Source organism: Coregonus clupeaformis, chromosome 35 (genome assembly GCF_020615455.1).
Source record: "Coregonus clupeaformis isolate EN_2021a chromosome 35, ASM2061545v1, whole genome shotgun sequence".
NCBI lineage: Eukaryota > Metazoa > Chordata > Actinopteri > Salmoniformes > Salmonidae > Coregonus > Coregonus clupeaformis.
In genome coordinates, this window is record NC_059226.1 from 2,363,834 (window position 1) to 2,382,638 (window position 18,805).

Below are 18,805 nucleotides of genomic sequence, written 5' to 3' on the forward strand. Positions count from 1 at the left end.
CTCAATTGTTACCAAAAGCAGCATAGGCTAGATCTCTGGCACTGGCTATATGCCTACAGGTTGACAGCAACCTGTGGCATTTAGACTTGTGATTGAATTACATAAAGTGATGACTCTAAATGTGCCATTTAGGCCTAGAGCGTCTTCGGCGCTACATCCGTCATGCGCTGGGCCCGGGGCCGGTGTGCGTTCAAGTTGATATCTATCGTCATCCATCTGTCTGCAACCTACAGGCCGGTGTGCGTTCAAGTTGATATCTATCGTCATCCATCTGTCTGCAACCTACAGACATAGATAACACTTGACCGACTATGTAATGGCTTCCAGTCGAATGTGAACGTCTTCTTTCATCACGGACTAGATTGATAGCTAGGGGCAGCCTCCCATCCTTCTTCAGAAACGATCATTAATTACAACTCGTCCTCTCACCAAATACAACCTCCTAAAGAAGAGTTGCATTTTTGTTAAAAGAAAAACATGATTAGTGTGTGTTGTGTGTTATACAGGTGCTGGGAAATGTGTGTGTGTGTGTGTGTGTGTGTGTGTGTGTGTGTGTGCGTGCTTTATGTTTTATCTTGATGCATCTGAGCGTTTTGATCAAGTCAAATCTACAACCGTATTATAGCCACTGTGTTGGGCTTCTGTGCCCTCGCTGGAGTCTAGTCATGCGTAGGCTAAATCACGCATTTGGCGCCAGATGTAAATGAAATGCATAGGCTTATCATGTAGCTATGTGTATTGCATTTTAATTAGGTCTGTATATATATATACACATATATATATATATATATATACATATATATATAGGCTATATGCCTACAGGTTGACAGCAACCTGTGGCCTACAGGTTGACAGCAACGTGTGGCATTTAGACTTGTGATTGAATTACATGTGGTCCTCTGTAGCTCAGCTGGTAGAGCACGGCGCTTGTAACGCCAAGGTAGTGGGTTCGATCCCCGGGACCACCCATACACAAAAATGTATGCACGCATGACTGTAAGTCGCTTTGGATAAAAGCGTCTGCTAAATGGCATATTATTATTATATATATATATATATATATATATATATATAATTGATTATCCTATGGCCTAACTTGTGCGTAAAAGGTTTGTCCTTACGTAAAAACATCGCTGGCAAAGTTGTCAATTTGTTGACCATTTTTGCAAACGCTAAAAGACTACATAACAAAATCTAAACATGCTTGACATTAGATTAGCCTAGTTAATATCTGTTACAGTAGGCCTATCTTCTCATTTAGTAAAATTGTGTCCAAATTCTGCTGCATTGAAATGTCATTCCTGCCCAAACTGGAAGACTGACTTCATGTAGCTAGTGTTAATCAAGTTAAATATGGTTTGGCTTCGAGGCAGTATGCCATGATTAGCCACCGCAACCAATGAGCAGGCGCGCTCGTGTGTGCCAAGCGAGCTAGCAACAAGTCTAAACCATATGCCCAAAGTGTTCGGAGAAACAGTGCAGGTTTTCCTCTTCTCTTTTTTAGAGACGATAAAATAAAGGGACTGCGTAATTTAGAATTTGGAGACAAGCGGAAGGATTTAGGAAATACCCTCGTCACTTTCGCTTCGTGCTCTTGGTGTTGTTTTTTAGGTAGCCTAACTTGCCTACTCAGTGGATATGCATAGGTCCCATCTTTAGCACTCTATGGTGCCCTTAACTGCGCCTCGAGTTTATGGACCCCCGCTCAATGATGACTATGAGTTCATTGTCGGGCAGTCTGGTTGCTTCTGATCCCTCCAAATCGGCCTTTCTGGAGTTCGCACACGGCTATCCCGGCCACCAGCAGCACTCCCCCGGCTTGTCCCACAACCACTATCCAGCGCACGGCTTGCATCCGGTCGGACCCTCGCAACACGATAGCCCCTTTTCTTCCAGCGCGTCATCCTATGGCCGCCCGCTAGCCTACCCTTACCACAGCACCGTAAGCACACAGCACCCAAGTGCCTACCTGCCATACCAGCACAGTAGCCACAACAACGGTCTGGGACACACGAGAATAGAGGAAACAGGTACGTTTTAAAAACATTGGTGTTGGCATTTTGGAGTTTGTTCAATGTTTGTTGACATTTTCAAGATGTGGTTACAGTGGCGAAGGCTATACGAACGCTACAGTGGCGAAGGCTATACGAACGCGATGGACTTCTAAACTTCTAGAATTGGGCACTTATATAGCCTACCTAAACCCTATCAGAAGCCTACAAATAAACCACTAAAGAAATATAGGGTTCATAACATATAGCAAGCAGCATTACGCAAACATTGCTCGGACCTAAAGGTGTTATCAATTAATAGGATAGTCATTAGCAACACAAAACGCCATTGTTCCCATGTCACATATGTAGTCTAAAACACCTGAGCACTTTCGAAAATATTTTATTTTTAGGGTCAATAGTTTACAGGCTACTGAACCTCGAGATAAATGCATGGATAAAGCAAGGGACTGTTCTCGTCTCAAATTAGAGGAAAAAATCGAGCCACTAAACATTTTGTCCTGTGGTCTCCCACAAAGCACAGTGCCCAGACAAAACGTGTAATCTGAAAGCCATTGTCTTTGATGATGTTATTGCTTCTGTGATCCTACATTACTTAATTCATATGTTAAGAGACAGATAGTCACATCATTATACCTCGTATTTTTTTTATCAAAACGTTTAACGAAATGCATACAGCATTAATTCCACGTAGCCTAATGTCATTGATCAAAATAACCCTGTAGCCTATACTTAAAACCAAGTTGTTCATAATGGCTAGTCCTACTTGGAGTGTGAAGCTGTTTGTGACTAAAAGCTCGAAGACATTCACATAGGAATATCAACCAATAGGCCAAAAAAATTCAATTATGATGAGGGTGAGCTCGCTTAGGGGTTTAGCAGCCTATGTATACTTACACAACATCAAAAACGTGTACGATAATCGGCAGGGAATGTCATCCATCTTTCGTTGACTGACTGTGATGTCTCCACTGCATGTTTGGCAATTGCCATGTTTATCAACTCTCTCCACAGAAAATGAAAATTTTTTACCCGCGTATTAGGAAAGGGTTTGTGTGGCTATTTTACAGGCATTTCGTGTGTTGGCCATGTTGGAAGGTCAGTAAGTATTTAAGGCCCCTGATAAAATAAACAGCGTTATCTAATGGAAATCGCTTTGTCATTTCCTGGTTGCTAAAATTCTACACTGTTCGCTCAATTTCACTGAATAGTGTAGGGAATCATTGTACCATCTAAATCGCTGTGAAATATATTTCCAATAACAACAAATATAGTTTTTTCTCGCTGTTTTAATCTAGTGGACCAAAACAAAAGAACAGTTTCTGCATAGTCACACAGCAAATTGGCCAGTGTTACCTATAGTGTTGATTTTTCTGTGTAACATTTCTAGCGTTGATTCAGGTGATAAATAAACTCTCATTGGTGTAAAATAACCCAAGTGTTGGAGTTAATAACCAGTGTTAAACCAACACCACACCCATCAGTATCATATTTCCCAGCATGCTGTATTGCAGGTCGATTTTTAGAATTGTTTGTTTCAATATCGATGTTTTTGCATGTACATTGATTATTGAATGAATCTTATGCTACTCAAATATAAATAAATTTTTCTAAATTAATCCAATATGTTACTTGGACTTATTGTACCCGTTACTGAAATGGTTGTTCCAGTTTATATGGTTTAGGTAGTCTCATTTCTTTGTCTACTTGACCCAGGAGTCATCATTCTGAATGCAGGTTGCAGGTCAATAAAAATTCAAAATGTTGGCTATCCCCACTCTGGCTGGATTCCAATAGGAATTGCAGTCACTTTGCCAAGGCATCATAAAGTGACTTGCAGGCCTGAAAGCCATGAGTTTTAGGCCACTGTAATAGGGGAAAACTAAGCCCTCAAAATAAGGCCTTATTAAATACTTGTATTGCATTGAAGAATTACATTTCAATGATAGCATATTTGCTTAGGATCTTCCTTGGTGAAGGCCACAGAACAAAAAAAAAGACAGCAACAACCATGTCTCTGTCACTAACAAATACAGTTGTTAATTTAACACTGAAAAGTGTGGGCATGTATAGACACTGGATCAGTGTTAAATTTAACACTGTCAGTGTTGATTTAACACTGGAAAATTGGCTGTGCAGTAGCATGTCATGTAAGGCCAATGAGTTTATGTTTATTTGCTATTTGAATGGCAGGCTTAGAATAGAAAAGGGACAATCAAGATTGAACAGTTCCAATGCAACAAATACCACTCAAAAATACATTACAATACAACTGTATTGTCCATTAGTTACAGCAAACAACATAAATGTGTCTACTGCTCATTCTCATCTGCCCCAGACAGCACACAGACAGTTGAGACGAGCACAGGGTCAAGCTGCAGCACCTCTGGATGGAGAGCATGTTGTTGGGTTAAGGGCCCAAGTCGCCCAACAGTAGGGGAATGTCTTAAGGATGTGAACCCAGCAGCCCTCCAGTTGCCAGATCAATTCCGCTAGTTTTTCCAGTGCCCGGCCCCGGGATTCAAATCGGCCACCTTTCGACCACAGGTCCAACTCCCTTAGCCGTTGGGCTACCTACCTCCTACCTAAATTCTCTGCAATTATTGTTCAACTTAGCAAATCAAATCTAAATCTTACACCCCTTTAAAACAAAAAGTGAGGTAGATTAAAGTTCAACCTCCTAACGCTATTTCCCTGGTTGTATTATAAGGATGGAGTCATACAGTGTCATGTTACTATGAACGCCTTGTGGGGCCTAACACAGCTGTTTCCCTAAGCACTAGTTGGTATGCGCAAACTTCATAACAATGGGAATCATGTGTGAATTATATGGGAAACAATGGGAATTATATTCCTCATGAGTCATTATATTCCTCATGAGTCATTATATTCCTCATGCTCAATGACCTCTTTTGCAACATGAGGTAGAAAAGAAAGTTGAGCTCTTGCCCATTGAGGGCAAATTAAATGGCATAAATTAAACATGTATTATTTATTAAATGTATGATTATTATGATTATGATTATTGTTGTTGTTGTTGTTAATATTGTTATTATTATTCCAAAAGTTCTGACCTCAATGGGACTTCCTGGAGAAATAAAGGTGAAATAAAATACAAATAAAAATGTCTTCATCCTTTTGAAGAGCTTGAGAAGCCAACCACGGTGATCGAGAATGGAGAAATTCGACTGAACGGAAAAGGGAAGAAGATCCGAAAACCTCGGACAATCTACTCAAGCTTACAACTGCAGGCGCTCAACCAGAGATTCCAGCAAACCCAATACCTCGCCCTACCTGAGCGCGCCGATTTGGCAGCAAAATTGGGACTAACTCAAACGCAGGTACATATTCCGGTATTTTGGGCCAATTTTAGTAGTCTATTTCAGTTCTTTTTACTGATATAACTGTTCAATAAGGTGTTTATTACAAGAGGCTCTTCAACGCACCACAATTTTCGTGTCAGTCTCTTTTTAAACGTGGTCTGTATAGGTCTCAATAGTTCGAATGGAATGAATGTGCAAGCATTATGCAAAGGTGGCAGCAAGTGAACAATTCCTATAGCCAATTTTTTACTCGAGTTGGACAAAATGTTCCTCCTTTGTAAGCATCTCATCTCACGAGGTGGTGAGAAGTTTAGTCAAAATGCAATTAGTCAAAATGCATTACATCAACTCATGGTGTTAAACTATATAGCATTTCAATGGCATTACTCCAATATGAGCAGGGTTGACATTTGATTGGGCATCATAATTAGGTGCATATTGTAACTCAACTTCCTGTATGTCATCTGTCTGAGGTAGGTTTGCTCCAGTTTATTTAGAGAAATAAAACCCAAACTCAAGAAAAATGTAACAGTTCTTATAGTATATAGAAATATTTTAGGGAATGCATTTAAAGAAAATAAAAAATGGAGAAAGGTGCATTTTGTCAGTGCATGTGATTTACCTGGAGTGTGGGACAGCAGTGCAAATTTGATTAAATCCAACCCATAAAAGCAGAAGCAGTTGTATTACACTGATCAGGCTGTGCATACCCATTCTCAATGGCATGCCTACTCTTTGCATATAGGCTACAACACTATATGCATAAGTGCCTGATTAGATACGGTTAAGGCCAAATGTCTCATCAAAAATGAGAATGGAGCCTAATGTTATGGAGGTATGTAATTTAAGGCTTTGAGAATTTCCACTAAAAGTGTTGACTCTTCCAATGCTGTATTATTTAGCATATAGGAGAAGACACTGGAACATTATGTTCCTAGGTAACAACCTCCATTAGTTTGATGTCCTGCCATGTTCATGGAGGTGTTAGCCTACTCTCTCGGCCTGTAACTGATATTGTTTCCCATCATGAGTGTGTGGCACACACACTTTCATGAATATTTGAATGCAACATGAATGCCCTTGGCTTCAGCTGGCATGGCAGTTCCGAGGCAGCAGAAGAGCATGGTGTATCACCGTCCTGTATTGCTGCTACTTGTATCACTACTGTGTTATCTATCTCCTACTATTACTTACTTACTCATCTGAGCCTGTATTCACTATGGCCCGGTTTCCTGGACACATCTTAAGCCTGGTCCTGGACTGAAAAACAGTTTCAATTGTGATTCTCCATTAAACATGCTTTTTAGTCCAGGTCTATGCTTAATCTGTGTCTGGGAAACTGGCCCGAGTCTCAGAGTAGGCGTGATGATCTAGGATACATTTAGCCTTTTAGATCATAATAAATAAGATTGTGAAGAGGGGGATCCTGATTGTAGATGAGCACTCCTATACTCTGAGACACTTTATGAATAAGGGCCCTGAGCTCTCATTCCTTGAGGATTTTAGAGGTAACACCCCAGTCTCAGTCATCTCCTTTAGCCTATATAGCGCTTGCTTCAGTTTTAAGCCCTCAATCTCTCAGCCAAGGGGTTTCTTTTGAAACTAACTCCTCACTTCTCACCAAGCGCTGTCTGTCTGGCAAGGGAAGAAGAAGGGAGAGGGGAGTAACAACCGCGGCCATTTTGTCTGACAGTAGGAATAGAGGAAGCGAGCTTAGGAAGTTATCGCGTCACGTTTGGTATAAATATTGTGAGGCCCAGGAAGTTTTGGGGTTCCCAAAATGAGAGAAAAGAACTGCAGAGAAAGAACATACTTTGGTAGGACTACATTATTTTAAATGTCTAACTTTGGGAGAGCTTACTGCTTTCACACAGGTAATCATTCTATAGTTCCTGAAATCTAGAGATCGCTCTCACTACGTTTGCCTGGGGACTTAAAAAATACCTCATGGCTAATCCAAAGGGAATATGTACTCTCAATGCTGCTTTACATCAATTGGAGTAAAGATTGTTTTTGGCGTATCGACGGATATGAAATGCATTCATTGATCCTCTGTGGTAAGAGACCATTCTGAGCATGTAGAGGCTGTGATGTGCTGCTAAGAGAGGAGGCCTTAGTAATCCCATATAAGTGCTACACGACAGATATCGGAGAAAGCGTCAAGAGGTGACTTTTTGCACTTTTTACATACTTGTGTGGATATGACATCAGTAGCCTATAGCTTTGTAACTGGGGGTGTCAGATAACTAATGTCCTCCAAAGCCTTTTCAAGTGGATGGCATTACGCTGTGGCATTTTGTTTTTGTGAAGCAGATTTCTGCTGGGTTATGCCAGATGTGCTATTACATTAATCGGTTTAATGTGCAATCCTTAAATTGAATAAATCACCCTAGACTATCGAGTTTACTGACGGATAGAACTACAGTATTGTGACCGTCCCATTCACAGACACTTGACTTTATGGTTTCAAAGACGTATAGATTACATCAAGCCAGGACTTTCTTTCTTGAAAACAATACTTTTAAAAATCGAGTTGGAGAGATTTTCATGTATACATGCATCTGAAAGTTGCATTCATTGGGACTTTAGAGACATGATATGTCTAGTATATAAAGGACACGCGTGCGGCCATGGCGACAGGCCACCAATCAATGGCCTCCTTTTCTCTCACAAAGTTGTACCCCTCTACCCCCACTAAACCTCCCTACGCTCATCTGTAAAACTGCACTTACCACCTTTCTCCTTTTTTCTAAGATAAATTTAGCCAAACATGCTCTCTTTCATTACTTCTTCATATCTATTCAACACCCTCTTTCTCTCTCCTATAAAAAAAACCTGGCACCCTTGCAAAATTATCCTATATACACTGAGTATACAAAACATTAAGAACACCTGCTTTGTGTATCAAGAATGGTCCACCAGCCAAAGGACATAAAGAAAAACTTGACACAACTGTGGAAAGAACTGGAGTCAACATGGGATACTGACCCATGGTGTTCCTAATGTTTTGTATACTCAGTGTATGTATATGCTAAATATGTAGAAGCACTTCTCGGAACCTCTCTGATACTATGTTACCTGGGAGGAGGCAGGAATGATTGATTATGGAGCTATTGATACGGTCATATTGATAAGGTCATATTGATAAGGGTCATATTGATAAGGGAGCTAGATATAGATAATGGGGTTCTAACATTGCTTTGTTGGAATCACTCGTGTCCTCCGGCCTTCTATGAGCAGCAACCACCTGGCAGATTATGCGTAGACCTTTTTGCACCAGAAACACTCACCACCACTCGCCAGTCACCACACATTTAACTAAGGAGAGTGGTTTCCCCAAATTGTACGGTACACACATTGAGGTTTAGTTGGATATGTGGGACAGGATTTTCTAGCGTGATTCTTGACCTACCTAATTACCAAACATTTCAGACTGAAAGCCCTTGTCAGCTGAGAGTCGCTGTTGAAATCTAAAACCAATTATTATAGGAATAGCTACTTACATTAGCATGCTGTTGATTGACGTTATAAATATAAGTTCAATGCAATTCAACATTAATGTGGTAATCTGCAGTCGCTATATCACTTTTGGACTTATAAATTAATGATATGTACCCATTGATTCTTGAAGAATATAACTTATAAATGCCTCATGAACTTAGTTAAACAGTCGTACCCCATCAGAACCCAAAATATAAGCTTGTTTTACTCCAATGTTTGTAAACAAAGTAAATGTAAACTAACACTATTTAGCCTCAGAACATGGTTAAAACTATTTCATCCATTGCACTGTCATCCTTCAGCATTTTAACAAAACGGGTGGGGAAATCACTTTGTTATAGTTTCAACAGCTGATTTAAGGATGTCCCCCTTTTGAAAATCAGTGTTTTTGGAGGTCTTAGATTTTGTTGTAGATCCCCAACCTGCAAAGTTATGAGGACATATTTCATATTTCTTCTTATTTCTCGTGTTTTTTTTTCTAGTATTACATTATGATTGATTATCGCATTGTTGGGTTTAGAGTTTGCAAGAAAGGCATTTCACAGTACTTGTGCATGTGACATTAAAACTTGAAACTTGAAAGACAATAGTATCATTCTGTCACAGAAAATTATTTATTTGAGACTTTGTTTTTATTACATCTGCCAGAACTGTTCATTCCGTTGCGGGCATGGAATGTGATAAACAATTTTTATTAATATACCCATTTAGTCAGTGTTAAAATACACTGGAGGATTAACAGTGGGTTAAAAAATATACAGTTGAAGTCGGAAGTTTACATACACATTTACATTACATTTACGTCATTTAGCAGACGCTCTTATCCAGAGCGACTTACAGTTAGTGCATACATTATTCTTTTTTATTTTCATACTGGCCCCCCGTGGGAATCGAACCCACAACTCTGGCGTTGCAAACGCCATGCTCTACCAACTGAGCTACCTCCCTGCCGGCCATTCCCTCCCCTACCCTGGACGACGCTGGGCCAATTGTGCGCCGCCCAATTGGTCTCCCGGTTGCGGCCGGCTACAGCAGAGCCTGGATACACCTTAGCCAAATACATTTAAATTCAGTTTTTCACAATTCCTGACATTTAATCCTAGTAAAAATTCCCTGTCTTAGGTCAGTTAGGATCACCACTTTATTTTAAGAATGTGAAATGTCAGAATAATAGTAGAGAGAATGATTTATTTCAGCTTTTATTTCTTTCATCACATTCCAAGTGGGTCAGAAGTTTACATACACTCAATTAGTATTTGGTAGCATTGCCTTTAAATTGTTTAACTTGGGTCAAACGTTTAGGGTAGCCTTCCACAAGCTTCCCACAATAAGTTGGGTGAATTTTGGCCCATTCCTCCTGACAGAGCTGCTGTAACTGAGTCAGGTTTGTAGGCCTCCTTGCTCGCACATGCTTTTTCAGTTCTGCCCACACATTTTCTATAGGATTGAGGTCAGGGCTTTGTGATGGCCACTCCAATACCTTGACTTTGTTGTCCTTAAGCCATTTTGCCACAACTTTGGAAGTATGCTTGGGGTCATTGTCCATTTGGAAGACCCATTTGCGACCAATATTTAACTTCCTGACTGATGTCTTGAGATGTTGCTTCAATATATGCACATAATTTTCCTTCCTCATGATGCCATCTATTTTGTGAAGTGCACCAGTCCCTCCTGCAGCAAAGCACCCCCACAGCATGATGCTGCCACCCCCGCTTCACGGTTGGGATGGTGTTCTTCGGCTTGCAAGTGTCCCCCTTTTTCCTCCAAACATAACGATGGTCATTGTGGCCAAACAGTTCTATTTTTGTTTCATCAGACCAGAGGACATTTCTCCAAAAAGTATGATATTTGTCCCCATGTGCAGTTGCAAACCGTAGTCTGGCTTTTTTATGGCGGTTTTGGAGCAGTGGCTTCTTCCTTGCTGAGCGGCCTTTCAGGTTATGTCGATATAGGACTCATTTTACTGTGGATATATATACTTTTTTACCTGTTTCTTACAGCATCTTCACAAGGTCCTTTGCTGTTGTTCTGGGATTGATTTGCACTTTTCTCACCAAAATACGTTCATCTCTAGGAGACAGAACGCGTCTCCTTCCTGAGCGGTATGACGGCTGCGTGGTCCCATGGTATTTATACTTGCGTACTATTGTTTGTCCAGATGAACGTGGTACCTTCAGGTGTTTGGAAATTACTCCCAAGGATTAACCAGACTTGTGGAGGTCTACCATTTTTTTCCTGAGGTCTTGGCTGATTTCTTTAGATTTTCCCATGATGTCAAGCAAAGAGGCACTGAGTTTGAAGGTAGGCCTTGAAATACATCCACAGGTACACCTCCAATTGACTCAAATGATGCCAATTAGCCTATCAGAAGCTTCTAAAGCCCTGACATCATTTTCTGGAATTTTCCAAGCTGTTTAAAGGCACAGTCAACTTAGTGTATGTAAACTTCTGACCCACTGTAATTGTGATACAGTGAATTATAAGTGAAATAATCTGTGTTTAAACAATTGTTGGAAAAATTACTTGTGTCATGCACAAAGTAGATGTCCTAACCGACTTGCCAAAACTATAGTTTGTTAACAAGAAATTTGTGAAGTGGTTGAAAAACTATTTTAATGACTCCAACCTAAGTGTATGTAAACTTCCGACTTCAACTGTATATATAACATTTTAACACTTATAGGGGTGGCCACATTATTACGGTTAGGCCTATGGGAGTGTCCTAATGTGTTTATGGGAGAGAAATATGTTGGTTATTCACCATGGCCCTACTCTTTTTCTTTTTGACGTTGATCAGAACTGAGCATGTGTAGGCTAAAGGCAGAGAAAACAACGTAAAAGTTAGCAGAATTGTGGACTCCAGTCACATGACTTGGACTATTCGAGTCACATGACTTGGACTCAAGTCTGACTTGAGTCACAAATTTGATGGCTTGAGACTTGACAGAAAATAAAAAAACTTGAAACTTGACTTGGACTTGGAGCCTCAAGACTCAGAACTCGACATTGACTTGAAACTGATTACCTGAAATTATCTGCCCAGGTTTTGTAATGTTTTGTCACTCATTTTGTGGCACAGAGTCGATGTGGATTACGCTACACGCAGCCAGAGACAGTAGCCGCAGCATCACCCTTGCAAACAAAAAACTGCAACAGATTGGCAAGTGAAAAGCACATTCGGCACACTGATTGGACCAGCAGACTGTCAATCAACACAGGCAGAGTGCGCTAGCGAACAGATTGATGATTTGCTGTACAGCTATAGGATCGGGTGCAGCGCAAATGTCAAATTGTAGGAAGAGAGGATTGAAATCAGGCCAGCAGGCATTAGCGGTGCATTGGTAAAATCACTGGGGAATCCAAGCCCCCATCGTCCATGGTTCTGATTTCTTTGTGTGCGCATGTGCGTTCGTGCAAGTAGAAAAACATGTTGACTCACCCTACTTGTAGAGAAACGCCAATGCCATCCTCTTCTCTTTCATGTTGAGGAAACTATCAATCACTCTGGCATACAGTACACACTTTTATTTTTTGTTGTCCTAGGCTACCTGGCTAAAATGCTTGTTCGCTAGCCTAACGTCCATTCATGGGCAATGTTAGCTAGTTAACATTAGCCTTATACATGTAGCTAAATATTGAACTTCCATCCTCTCAGGCCAGGTGCACAACAATGTATGAATTAATGGTTGGATCAGAATCGCCGTTATAATCATTGGCCAGTACGGAGAATTAAGTAAAACCACAAGTCCAAATACCAATCTCCATCCTTGGCTAATTTAGGAAAGGGACAATTTTAGCTAGCTGGCTAGCTAGCCACCGGAGGACAAACGAGATGCAACAATTCAAGTTTTTCTGTCAATGACATATGCTCTCAATGGGATTTGACAGTAGTGATGCCAAATCCAAGCTGGCTTCCCTTGATACTTTTTTTTGGTATGCCAGGACCATTCACAGTTGAGCTCGCTCAGTTTAGCTCACCGCTGATTGGCTAGTTTTTTATATATTTTTTTGTCAAGGGAGGCCAGATGCTTGCTGGCTTCACTTGCCTTGAATGCTATGGGCGGCAACAATGTCATACTCGTTTGGACCAGACAGCATCAGATAGATGGCCTACACGTAGAGAGACAGAGGGGCGCTGTTTTGCTTGCTCGGATGCTTTCTCCTGTGAGATACATTCAGCCTCTTGCCAATTGGGTAGGCTAATTGTATGGTCCTGGGGGCTAAGTGCTTATATTATGTAGGCCTTCCTGTTTGAGCTCCTGTTAGACAGAGGCAATTTATTTTGGGCTATTGCCTGTGTATATGATATGGCGCCTAATAAATCTACACTCAGAGCACGTCAACCTGCCTTGCCATCAGCTGATTTCATGCCCTTACCACAGCTACAATGTCCATATTTTACAATTACACAGGCTAATAAAAATATGCTGTAGACAAAATGATGAAAAGAGCTGTCTGGTAGCCTCAATAAATAGACAAAGATTTGAAGTTGAACAAGTCGTTGCATGTATATATATATTAATTTTTTACTTGACTTGAGACTTGACTTGAAGACTTGTAACTCAACTCGACTTGACTTGGTCTTGACTCGAGTCTTGACCACGTTCTACTTGGGACTCGACTTGAGACTCTGACCTTATGACTTGAGACTTGCTTGTGACTCGAACAATAGTGACTTGGTCCCATCTCTGAAAATTAGTAAAGCCTGCAGGTCCCCCTTAATATACAGTGCATTCGGAAAGTATTCAGACCCCTTGACTTTTTCCACATTTTGTTACGTTACAGCATTATCCCCCTCATAAATCTACACACAATACCCCATAATGACAAAGCAAAAACTGGTTTTTAGAAATTAAGCAAATGTATTAAAGATAACTGAAATATCACATTTTTATAAGTATTCAGACCCTTTACTCAGTACTTTGTTGAAGCACCTTTGGCAGCGATTACAGCCTCGAGTCTTCTTGGGTATGACGCTACAAGCTTGGCACACCTGTATTTGGGGAGTTTCTCCCATTTTTCTCTGCAGATACTCTCAAGCTCTGTCAGATTGGATGGGGGTGTCGCTGCACAGCTATTTTCAGGTCTCTCCAGAGATGTTCGATCGGGTTCAAGTCCGGGCTCTGGCTGGGCCACTCAAAGACATTCAGAGACTTGTCCCGAAGCCACTCCTGCGTTGTCTTGGCTGTGTGCTTAGGGTCATTGTCCTGTTGGAAGGTGACCCTTTGCCCCAGTCTGAGGTCCTGAGCGCTCTGGAGCAGGTTTTCATCAAGGATCTCTCTGTACTTTGCTCTGTTCGTGTTTCCCTTGATCCTGACTAGTCTCCCAGTCCCTGCCACTGAAAAACATCCCCACAGTATGATGATGCCGCCACCATGCTAGGGATGGTGCCAGGTTTGCTCCTGATGTGACGCTTGGCATTCAGGCCAAAGAGTTCAATCTTGGTTTAATCAGACCAGAGAATCTTGTTTCTCATGGTCTGAGAGTCCTTTAGGTGCCTTTTGGCAAACTCCAAGCGGGCTGTCATGTGCCTTTTACTTAGGAGTGGCTTCCATCTGGCCACTCTACCATAAAGGCCTGATTGGTGGAGTGCTGCAGAGATGGTTGTCCTTCTGGAAGGTTCTCCCATCTCCACAGAGGAACTCTGGAGCTTTGTCAGAGTGACCGTCGGGTTCTTGGTCACCTCCCTGACCAAGGCCCTTCTCCCCCGATTGCTCAGTGTGGCTGGGCGGCCAGCTCTAGGAAGAGTTTTGGTGGTTCCAAATTTCTTCCATTTAAGAATGATGGAGGCCACTGTGTTCTTGGGGACCTTCAATGCTGCAGACATTTTTTGGTACCCTCCCCAGATCTGTGCCTTGACACAATCCTGTCTCGGAGCTCTACGGACAATTCCTTTGACCTCATGGCTTGGTTTTTGCTCTGACATGCACTGTCAACTGTGGGACCTTATATAGACAGGTGCGTGCCTTTCCAAATCATGTCCAATCAATAGAATTTACCACAGGTGGACTCCAATCAAGTTGTAGAAACTTCTCAAGGATGATCAATGGAAACAGGATGCACCTGAGCTCAATTTTGAGTCTCATAGCAAAGGGTCTGAATACTAATATAAATGTCATATTTCAGTTTTTTTTTTTTTATACACATTTGCTAAATTTCTAAAAACCTGTTGATGAGGAAAAAAACAATTTAATCAATTTTAGAATAAGTCTGTAAGGTAACAAAATGTGGAAAAGGGAAAATTTTAATTAATTCAAGACATCACAACAACAGTAATTCTGTCATCAGCGTGTTTGGGGTGACACTCTTGGGCAGATCTCTCATTTTGGTCAATTTATGAGCCCTTGCGAAATGTGGGCTATCTGAGGCGTGTTTTCCACTCATCTCCACAATCAATTGTAATTCATAATTAGATTTTACTAGAGCTGCTTTTACCACGCTGTGGGTGTTGCGGTTACATAAACGTCTCACCAGGCTCTCTCCATATCAAAATATCTCTGTAAATTCCCTGCATTGTTCATATAATGGGGAAAACAACCGCAAAGGAATGCCAAACTTATTGTTTAAGCGGTTTGTAGTGGGGTTTACAGTTAATTCTCCTGGCAACCTGAACCCACCCACCAGCTTTATTTTATCTTTCTTGTGAATGTTCTGTTTTTAGTCCAACGTATTGTTCTCATATGGAAAATATGTTTATTATTCCTTGGCGCTAAAAATGCAGTCATATAGCCTACAGTTATAATTTGAATAATTTAATGCTCAATTTGCAAAGGTGTATAACAATATTATCCAATAACAATTATATTAACAACAGCAATGAGTCCATGGATACTATAATTAATTATTATTATTATTATAGTGAATACTGAATAGACTAGTAATAATAATAATGATAATAGCTTATTAATGATGATAACGATTACAATAATAGCCTAATTGCAGGCTTTATATACTCCATTTTATTTCTTGTTGCAGGTTAAGATATGGTTCCAGAACAAACGCTCCAAGTACAAGAAGATCATGAAGCATGGCCCGGGCGGACCGGAGGGAGAGCACCTGCACCCTGGGTCATCCGGGTCACCGTGTTCCCCGGGGATGCCGCCACTTTGGGACGTTTCCATGGCAAATAAGGGGACACCTGCGCCCTCCGGTGGATACATGAACAATTTCGGACACTGGTACCCAAGCCACCACCAGGAATCTATGCCGAGAACTCAAATGATGTGACGCGATGTGGGACAATGGGATGGAATTCTATCCGCTCTCCTCAACTGACTTTACTCAATTTCAACATTTAAATTAGTGTTTCTCCTCCTCTTGTACATGAACCGCGTAGCCTATCCACTTTTAAAAATAGCTCCAACTATCACATTAGAGACTTTTCATTTTTTGTTTGGATTTCATCCGAAGTTTTGTCTTACAATTTCTTGGACATGAAGAAATGACTGGATGGATTTTGCTTGGAGGCCTATGTGGATCTGGATTTTGTATGCAGTTCAGTTTAAAATAAATTCTCAATAATATCTATTTTTAAGATATCAGCCATCCGAAGATCTCACAAGTTTGAGCATGAAAATGCCTAACCCTGTCCCCATGAGTTACAAAGCAATCTAAGTTAAATTCAAAGGTTTAAATTTCACCTAAGTTTTTAAAATGCAGTTTGACAGTAACAAAGGAAGGGGAAATGCATGGAACTTATGTGGAGGAAGGTTTTCCGCAATCTAGAGGTCCTTTGATGCAAAGACCTAAATTCAGTTAGGCATGAGTTTCTAATTATTACTATTATTACTATTAGTAGTAGTAGTAGTAGTAGTAGTAGCCTACTATTATTATCATTATTATTAAAGTACATATCAAAATATGCCAAAAGCGCAACAAAAAAAAAACGGACTTCTATGGCGCAATAAAACTAACATCTCACATAAGAAAGGGTCAATTCTTTTACCCTAAAACATCTGGACAAGCAATAGAGGGTACTATTTTAACATTGACAATTATTTTATAAAATGGGCATGTCAATTAAAGGTAATTTGGGACATTCCAACAGTATAATTACCAGCAATTTGCAGGCAACAAAATATCCCTCTCCAAAACTGAAAGTCCATAGGAACTAATAGGAAAAGGACAAGGAGCATCCATCGGCTGTTGCGGGTCTACAAGGCAACGGAATCGTCATTAACCCAAATTACTTGCAGGTGTAAGCTAATTGTAGCCTATCAGCAGTCCGACACGAATAGCTGAAAAATGAGAGGCAAAATACATAATAGTGCTCGAGTGCAAACCAACTGTGGTGATTTTTTTCAGTATAGGACTAACTATTGAGCACAGAGGTGGCACCACAGGTCCCAGAGTGGTGTGGCGAAAAAACAATTCTGGGGCCCGTAGTTTTTCTTGATCTGGTAACCTAACCACGTAAAACTCAATGCCTTATATGACATGATTCATCTCTTGTAAAAAGGTTTAATATGGGCTGTGATGGGACCAGACTTTTTCTAATCAGGTCACATGAGTTAAAAAAAAACTCCTGGAAAAACACTGTCAAACTACAGCAACCTTGTACTTGTTAATATCTGAATTATATTTAAAAGGACTAGGGGGGTTTCCTATACACGTATACGGAGAAAGCAACATGATTGGACAATAAAACACACAGGGCTGAGCTTGCTTTATGCAGACTTGCATCGCGTAGTGCTGCCCTATGCAACTTGTAGGCCTAATAAAACATTTACTCACTGTCTGTCAGCTCGTGTGTTTATTGATTAATTCCAGTTAATCATTTTGGACTGAAAAAGCCTGAATTTCCTAGTCAGCCCAAGTTTGAATATAAACCAAATTTGACCCATTCACATTTTCTCACATACAAATGGTCTATAAATAGACACACAACGCTTCGTTGAGGGAGATTGACGTTGATCGGCCAGAGGGACAGGGCACATAGTAGGCTAGACTATGCAGCTGCTGTTGTTAGTAGCCTACAGTTGATCAGACTGAAAAATAGTCTCGTTTCCACGCAATACAGCATGTAAGATCGCTAATGTTTAGGTGTATAGGCTGCTACATTTATGGAATAGTCGTTGCTTGTGTCTGTCGGGAGTGTTGTGTTATAATGCTTGCTAAATAAATACCAGAGGAAAGTGAAGAGCTAGCCTTGAGTTTGCCCAGCCCACGCGACCTGCGAGACAAGCAAAGGACGGAAATTGTGTGTGAGTTGACAAATGAGGCAAATCGCTCTAAATAACAGCACTTTGTCCCTCTTTTTAAAGCTCTGCGTCGATATATTTTATTAAACTAAATAAAAGTGCTGTGACACTTTTTTCCTATAGGCCGGCCATTGTCAATGTGCGGTTGGATTATTTTCTACTCAGGGCTAAATATGCTAACAAAGTCATATTGTGTTGACCACAATATTACCACTACGACCTACCTTGGTCTGAAGGTAGACTTTTGCACGTGCTACCGGAGTTATCAGAAGCTCTTACTTCCCAGGGGGAAATTTCACTTGAACGCAGTAGCGGTGCGTGGGTAAAATCACTGGGGAAGCCAGGAAAAAAAGCCATATTAGAACCTATGTGTTGTGATAATTGCGTTGTTTTCTCTATAACCTATTAGTTAATTTATATGCATTACGACCGTGATATATAAGCCTAAAGGCTGAGACAATAAGAAGACACAGTGGCAGAATAAATTCAACCACACGTTTGTTTCATCACAAAACCGGAGAGCAACCTCTGTCTGGTGAAGTCCATAAAGCATATTGCATGTAACAAACAGTTACATGACCTACAGCATGGTAAAGCAAGTTAATGTTTCCGACATTTTCGGACCACTAAACAACTATTGATTTACATATAATATAAATGCAACATGCAACAATTTCTAAGATTTTACTGAGTTACAGTTCATATAAGGAAATCAGTCAAATAAATAAATTAGGCCCTAATCTATGGATTTCACATGACTGGGAATACA

General features: G+C 40.6%; 1 protein-coding gene across 1 annotated transcript; it reads left to right on the forward strand.

Moving 5' to 3' along the window:
* Positions 1 to 1,445: 1,445 nt before the first annotated feature.
* LOC121550399 (homeobox protein Dlx4a) lies at positions 1,446 to 17,571 on the forward strand. The gene is made up of 3 exons (XM_041862642.2): positions 1,446 to 2,030; positions 5,157 to 5,353; positions 15,812 to 17,571. Exons 1-3 carry the CDS (start codon positions 1,694 to 1,696, stop codon positions 16,061 to 16,063), a joined length of 786 nt encoding a protein of 261 aa, XP_041718576.1. The 5' UTR covers positions 1,446 to 1,693; the 3' UTR covers positions 16,064 to 17,571.
* Positions 17,572 to 18,805: the final 1,234 nt, after the last annotated feature.